Source organism: Ursus maritimus, unplaced genomic scaffold (assembly GCF_017311325.1).
Source record: "Ursus maritimus isolate PB19 unplaced genomic scaffold, ASM1731132v1 scaffold_19, whole genome shotgun sequence".
Classification (NCBI taxonomy): domain Eukaryota; kingdom Metazoa; phylum Chordata; class Mammalia; order Carnivora; family Ursidae; genus Ursus; species Ursus maritimus.
Genome location: NW_024424341.1, coordinates 51,432,437 through 51,439,656, shown reverse-complemented (window position 1 = coordinate 51,439,656; position 7,220 = coordinate 51,432,437). Strand labels below are relative to the sequence as shown.

Here is a 7,220-nt window from a genome sequence, read left to right as displayed (position 1 = left end):
GCAGGAGAAGAAGGAGTCTGGGATCCAGGTGAGGGTCTGGCGAGAGGTACTGAATCTAAGAGGGGAAAGTGAGCAGACGTGAAGGGTTGGAGGAAGGGTAAGGAATGTGGCTCCCTACCCCACGGCGCCAGTCCAGGCACTCTCGCCTTCAGCAAGAGGCGGAGCAATCCTTGATGGACAAGGATTCCCCCCGGGAGAGGCGGGTACTCCCATTCCACTCCCCGCCCCCGACGTGGGGCTTCAGGAATATCCTACACTCACCTCTTGCCTCCCACGTTCAGATGAATCACCTCCCCGGGAGGCCCCCGACCTGGGATCCCCTCGGTTGCAGGAGCCGCGTCTGCCATGGCCCTCGGGCGAGCCGGCCGGCCAGCACCCGCTTCCGGGTCTGTACTCGGCCCCGCCCCCACCGCCTGCTCATTGGCCTGGAGACACCAGGAGTCGCCGGCGATTGGGCAAAGAGCTCACCCGTCGCAGTTAAATTCTCCGCCTCCTTAAAGGGACCCGCCTTTCCTGTGCTGGACGGGGCGTACCGCAAGGCCTCTTTGGGGAAGTTTAGGTACAAGGGCTAGCAAAACATTCCTCTATCCTTCAGGTTACCATTTTAAGAATAGAATCTAGGTGTTTCGTTGGGGACATGTGTTTAGTTCCTGAAATTGGTACATACCAAGAGGACATCTAAGTGTTCTCTGCAGCTGCAGTCTTTCCCTGAGCAGCCCCCTCCAACCTGCCCCACACATCCTCCCAGGCGCAGCCCATGAAACGCGAACAAACCGGCATAGACCGTCAAAGCCAAAGGATTTATTATGGGTACATACAGTGTGCGCCTGCCACACCGCCCCACACCCCCGAGCCCCAGCGTCTCCTCCAGGCGGCCATGGGGGCTGCCCACAACCCGGTTCCCCCACTCCCTAGGGAGGTGCTCCTGCCAGAAGCATGCGGGGGGGGGAGGGCTTCCCCTCGCCCCTCCCCTCACAAAGTGGCATTTACCTCTGGAGGGGGGAGGAGAGAGGAAGACAGTTTTGAGCTTTGACGCCCCTCCCATTAAAAGCCTTCGCGGATGCGGGGCAGGGGAGGAGGAGGTCGACGTTTTGCAAAAATAAACTAAGTCAGGAATTAACCGCATGGCTCTGAGACGGCAGAGTGCAGGGGCCAAGGCCCCTGCACTCCCCCTTCCCAGACAGAGATCAAGGCAGCATTGGAAGTGAGGTAAAGGCGGGGAGGAGGCGTCCCCTCCCCACCCCCTAGCACCCTGGATGGTCCAGGGGACCTCACCAGCGGCCCCGTGCCCATCCCTAGGGCGGAGAGGGGGGCAGGAATATCGCCCCTACCACCCCAGCTTCTTGGGGCAAGATCTGGAGATCTGGGCAGGGGGCTTGGCTCAACTGGCCCCTTTACCCGCCCCCCCCAACTCAGTTATTGCATAAAAATAATGGAGCCCCAGCACCTGGGGTGGGGTGGCGAGCAGGAAGGGGCCGAGATATGGCTATAGGGGCAGCAATCCCCCCACCACTTCCTGGAGTGCAGGAGAAGTCCACTCCTTTCCAGTGCCCATCTTGGCGCGTCCGCAGTGTTGGTGGAACCAGGGGCTCCCGCCCCCGCAGAAGAGAAAGTGTCTTTGTGCCCACAGTGCTGAGAGAAGGGGCGGGGATGTGTGTCAGGCCCAGGGGGTGGGAAGTCACTTCCGGCGCCCGCTGGCCCTGCGCTCCCCGGCCTCTCGCTTGGGGTTGCCCTCGTCTGTGGAGGACGTGGTGGGTAGTGTCTGTCCCCAGCGGACTATCTCAGCGTGCTCTCCCACGGAAGCGGCCACAGCCTCCAGCCAGCCGTTCATCTCCTCCTGGAGAGAGAAACAGGGCACAGAGTCCGGATTTGGAGGAAGGGAGACTGGGTAATAGAGGAGCCTAGAATCAGACTGCCCTCTGAACTTCAGTTTTCCAATCTTAAATGGGTTAATAATAATAATGCAAACAGTTACATAGCCCTTACTATGTGCCAGGCTCTGTTCTAAGTGCTTCTGTGGATTAATTCACTTAATCCTATGCAATAGGATTATATCAAATTCCCACTATAAAGATAAACAACAAAAACCAATAACATCAGCAGACATTTATAGAGCACTGACATTCACCAGACCACGGAAGTGGCCCTATATGTATCAACTTACTTCTCACAAGAACCCTAGAATGGAAAACTATTTTTATCTCCATTTTAAAAATAAGAAGGCATGGAGAGAATACAGGCCTACTCCAGAGCCTCTTGTAAGGATGAATGAGATAATAAGCATTATTATTTTCAACATCTCTTTAAACCACCTCCATGCCTGCTCCTCCTCCCCTGACCTCTCCCCTTAGCCCCAGTCCTAAGGTTCACCCTCAGCCATCTCCTTCCCTCCCACAGGCCAGCTGGGGTCCAGCCTTGCGCCTTCCCATGTGGGTCCCTGTCCTGGTTGCCTCCTGGGCTTCACACCTGCCCTCTCCCTCCCCCCAGTCTACGCTGCACACTGTTGCCAAAGGCTCTTATACATCACTGCAACCTCCACCCACCTCATCTTGCTCAAAAGTCTACCATGGCTCCCCAGTGCCCTCAGGACAAACTCCAACCTCCTCCAAATGGCTCACAATGCTCTGTGAGATACAGCCCCTGGGAACCTTTCTGGGCTCCTTCCTCCTTGAACCCTCCACCAGCACAGTTAATACTTTGCATTTCCACACCTCTAGTTCTCTGCACTTGGCAGTTCTCTCTGTCTGTATCATCCCTTTTTAGCTAACTCCCACCTCTTATCTTTCCAGGGTCTTCTCAGAGGCCAAGGCAAGGAGGATGGACTTTGTCCTGGGACCTCCAGGCAGCCCTCCTGATCTCTGCCCCACCCCCCACCCCCTGCCTCCATAGGTTAGGAACTTCCTCTGGGCTCTCACTGCCAGTGGCCTTTCCCATCACAGCCTGGTGACTCTGGCTTGTGTTTCTGGCTCACAGCTCCACTGCTCTGGGCCAGGAACCAGCTAGCCAGGTAGTTCTTGAGGTCCCGACAGGGAAGAGAAAGGACCAGATCTCACCTCATCTTTAGCCTGGAGCAAAAACTCGCTGCCATCCTGGGTCCTGTAGGAAGGGACACAGGACTTGGGGACTCTGGGGCAGGGGCCCGGCCCACCCGTCCACCAACTAGCCTCCAGGGGAGCAGGGTATTGCTGGGAGGGGGAAGTTGGGCCTCGGATCCCTCCCTCTTGCCCATTGGGGGGCTCACTGGAGCTTGAAGACGTGCTTCTTTTTCTTGTAGTCACTAGCCACCTCGCTGGTGGCCTTGTGCAGGCTGAGCAGTGGCTCCCCGCCGTGTGTGCCCCCAGACGCCGGGCCCTTGGCGTCCTTGTAGAAGCCCAGCTCCCCTTTGCTGAGCACGCAGTACAGGCTCACCCACGACCTGGGGCGACGATATGGGGCTCAAGGCAGAGTCACAGAACTCTGCCTGGGAACTCTTCATTAATACCCTTCATGGCTGAAAAGGTCCGACCCTTCCTTCCTCTGGGCCTTTGCCCTAGTTGGGCCCTATGTCCAGGATGCTCTTCCTTATGGCGTTCCTGAGCTGAGGGGAGAATCTAAGACTCTTGGTTCCAAGCCTGCTGGGGTTGCCCTTCCACATCCCCTCCCATGCTGAATTTCCTGAAGGTAAGACTTAAGCGGTCTTCTCCATAAGCCTTTGCTTGGGCATGTTCCTTGCCTCTCCTCCACCCACCATGAAATCCCCTGAAAAGAGATCTATTGGTCCAGTGGCCGGAATGAGGAATTCCTATCTCCCCATTCAGCCAAAGCCTCAACGGAGGAGGAGGTCTCTCAAGAGTGAAATACACCGAAGGTGTCCCTTTATCACCACCTTGGCCTTGCCACAAGAGACAAGGACTGCCTCAAAGCAAAATCTCAACCTGTTCCTTCCATTTCACCTGTATCTTGGGTCTAGACCTCACTCTGCTTGTGGGCCAACACTTCCCTTTTTGGCTCCACCTCTCCCCAGATTCTGCCTCCCAATTGGACAAAAAAGGTTTGGACAACCATGAGCCGGACTCCAAGAATAAGCACGTGACTCTTTGGACCCCTATATGCGCCCCCCACCTCAGACCTCAGAGTTTGGGCTCTGCCCCCTTTCAGACCTCTCCCGCCCACCCCAGCAACAATTTGAAACTTCGAGGGTGGACCCACCCCGTTCATTGGTTGGATCACCTCTGCAGGCTCCCCCTCACAAGCTATTGGAACCCTGTAGACCGGACCCCACATCCAACTTACTCTTAGCTCTAGTTAACTCCTGAATTGATTGCTAGGAATTTGGGTTGCAACTTACTGGCACTCGGAACACTTTCTTCCGATCCCGCTCCCACCTAAGCTCCACCCCTTCGCCCAATGAACACAAGTTTAAGCCCCGCTCCTCCAGTTTATAGATTTGAGTCCTTGACGTTAAACCCCGCCCCTCTTCAGGCCCCGCCTACTCCCACCACCCTTTGGATTCCCTGAAGTTAGTACCACCCCCCTCCTCAGGCCCCATCTATTCGCTTATTGGATACTCTGAGTTTGGGAACCCGCCTTCCAAAACCCCGCCCACACGCTCACCGGTTGGACGACTTGCGGTTAGCGTCGAGCTCGCGCTTGCGCAGCAGGAAGCCCTCGTGCTGCACTGTGTGAGTGGGCGGTGGCGGAGGCGCGGGGGCGGAGCCGCCCTGGGCCGGGGCCGAGCGCGAGCGCCGGCTTCCCCCGCCCTCACCACCCTCTCGGGGCCGCGGCCGCCGTCGCGGCTTGGGCCGGTCCCGCGCCCGCGGCCGGTCCGGCCGAGGTGTCCGCTCGGGCGGCTCAAGCCCGTTGGGCAGGCGGCCTGGGGGAAGCTCGCGAGGCTGAGGCAGCGACGGCTGTGTGAAGGGAGGGGGAAGAGGGGTGCTGTCCATAGGGGGGGTGTTGGGGCCATCTGTCTGGGGGACTCGCGGGTCTGGGGGTCCCACCTGTCTTGGAGGCGAGTATGGGAGGACCTCAGGGCTGGAGATTTAACTTTTAGGGAACCCCTCGGTGTTGCGAATGAGACTGTCAGGACTTCTAGGTTTGGAATCGCTCTGGGTCTTGGGGAGGAAAGTTCTAGCTCTGTGGAGGCGGGGATGTAGGCAGGTTGGTGTCCCAGCTGTCTGTAGGAGGAATCTGGGACTTCTGTGTGTGTGTCTGTGAGGATATCGGAGACCCCGGGACTGATGTGGGAGGAGTGTGGAGTCTGTGTGTAGAGAGGGGGGTAGGAGTCTTCTTAGGCTGGTGGCCTTATTTTTCTAAAGGAGAAATTTTCAGATTGTAGGAGGCATCTGGGGGAGCTCTCCATCATCCCCTGAGAATCTCTGCAGGGTTCATATCTGGGGAAAGCAGGGCTAGGCATTGGTGTTTCTGGGTCCTGATTCCTGCTGAGGAGAGGGTTCCCCATACCCCCACCCATCCTGAGGCTCAACTTACCCCAACAGGGAGCCCTGGGCCTGCTTCTTTCTCCTGCAGCTGCTCCACAATGTCAGCCAGGGTGGCCTTCCTGGGAGGGGGAGGCCGAAAGACCCAATGGAACTGGGGTGCCCTCTCCCAGGGACCAGCCTGGTTGCCGGGAAGAGCCTCCACCTCTTAGCCTGAGATGCCAAGCCCCTGTCCACTTCCGCAGCCGCCCTTCTGAGATGCTTGCCTTACACACCATACTTGGGACATGTCTGCTGAATGGAGGCCAGAACCTCTCCTTTGAGTTTTAACTAGAGAAAAATGCAAACCGGTGTCTTCAAGCCTTTGAACTTTATGTTGTCTTCTTCTACCCACCCCCTGAGCTCCCAAGCCCCCTGAACTTGTTCCATCCATGCCCTGATCATTCTGGGTCGTCACTATCCAGTGACAAGTCTGTTTCCCCCACTGGACTGTGATCTCCATGAAAGCAGGGCTGAGGCTGGTTTGGTCACTGTTCTCCTCAGCACAAACCACACATGAAATGGGGGACTCAGCAACTGTTCATGATATACAAAATTAAGAAGGAGTCAAGAAGTCATTGTCTCCAAAACCTATTTGACCAAAGGCCTCCTTCTGGGGATGCAGCTGATTAGATCAATGCAGCTGATTAGATCACACTCTAGTTTAAACACTGGGGCCTGAAAGGCCTGAGTTCCAGTCCTGCTTCATCCATACTGAGTGATTTGCCCTTTTTGAGCCTTAGGGTCCCCATCCACAAAATGGAGATGACAGCAGCCCCATTTATGAAAGAAACTGTGATAAAGGGTCTTATCTCCGATCAGGGAGAAGATGGTTCCTCCACTAGCCCAGTAGAGAAACTGAGGTGCAGAAGGGATAAAATCCCTGCCCAGGTCACCTAAGCTGTGGGACAAGGGCCACCTCTTCCAACCTCTTTCAGCCCCAGCTTACCCCTCTGCAAAAGGAGTACCGGGACAGTATCTTAAGCAGTTCTGAGCCCTGGAAGCCCTCCCCACTGGGCCTGCGTGGCTCCTGGAGCTCTTTGCGTCCCCTTTCCCTCACTCCCCGCGCACATGGGGCCTCACCCCTTGGCCAGCTCTCCTCTGGTCGGCATCTCCTGTTCGCTGGACTCCTGTCTCTCCAACCGCCGCTCACGCCGCTCGCGCCGCCGCTCCATCTGCTCGTAGCGGCCCAGGGTGAGGCTATGTGCCGCCTCGTGCTCCGCAGACTCCTGCCGCTCTGGCCGTCGTCTCCGCGCAGCCTCCTCGGATTGATCAGCCGATTCCTGCCGCTCCGGTCGCCGCCTCCTGGGTAACTCCTCCGGGCGATCAGCTGACTCCTGGCGGTCCGGCCGCGGCCGGACCTGCTCCGCCGCCGCCAGGGCCCCGGGGGTCTCCGCCGCATCCTCTGGTGCGGCCGGCGGGGCCGGGGTCTCCACTCTCCCGGGGATCTCCGGCAGCCGGTCGATGCGCGGCTGGAGGCGCTCGGGCTTGAGCTCCTGGCGCACGTACCCCACCCGGGTCCGCACCTCCGCCGACAGAGTGTCCGAGGCCCGGCGGGCCAGGGGCTCCAAGCCTCTCTCGTAGCCCCCTGGCCGTAGGAGGGGCGCTGCCTTGGCCGCCAGTTCCGTGGGGTCTCCAAAGAACTTGCGCCCCAGCAGGGGGGTGGGGGGCTGCTTGCTCTGTTCCGCCTTGAGTTTTTCTATCTGGGAACGGAGAGATCAGGGTCAGGTAAAGTGGCATGTGTGCGTGGGGGGGGGGGGGGGGGGG

The 7,220-nt window shown here is 58.1% G+C and overlaps 2 protein-coding genes across 3 annotated transcripts in view; both read right to left on the bottom strand.

The window, feature by feature from the left end:
• Nucleotides 1-419, bottom strand: part of SHKBP1 (SH3KBP1 binding protein 1) — a 10,996-nt gene extending 10,577 nt beyond the window's left edge. Inside the window, exons 1-2 of one of the 2 annotated variants that reach the window (XM_040633992.1) lie at nucleotides 262-419; nucleotides 5-55 (exon numbers count right to left, since the gene is read on the bottom strand). In XM_040633992.1, coding sequence (XP_040489926.1) covers nucleotides 5-55; nucleotides 262-347 — 137 coding nt within the window. In that variant the 5' untranslated portion in view covers nucleotides 348-419. The remainder of the gene's footprint in view (nucleotides 1-4; nucleotides 56-261) is intronic. The other variant, XM_040633993.1, reaches the window with a different exon arrangement.
• Nucleotides 420-783: 364 nt separating this feature from the next.
• SPTBN4 (spectrin beta, non-erythrocytic 4) overlaps nucleotides 784-7,220 on the bottom strand; it is a 67,949-nt gene continuing 61,512 nt past the window's right edge. Inside the window, 6 exon segments of the mRNA XM_040633991.1 lie at nucleotides 784-1,837; nucleotides 3,054-3,096; nucleotides 3,242-3,415; nucleotides 4,594-4,886; nucleotides 5,467-5,536; nucleotides 6,537-7,156. Coding sequence (XP_040489925.1) covers nucleotides 1,679-1,837; nucleotides 3,054-3,096; nucleotides 3,242-3,415; nucleotides 4,594-4,886; nucleotides 5,467-5,536; nucleotides 6,537-7,156 — 1,359 coding nt within the window. The 3' untranslated portion in view covers nucleotides 784-1,678.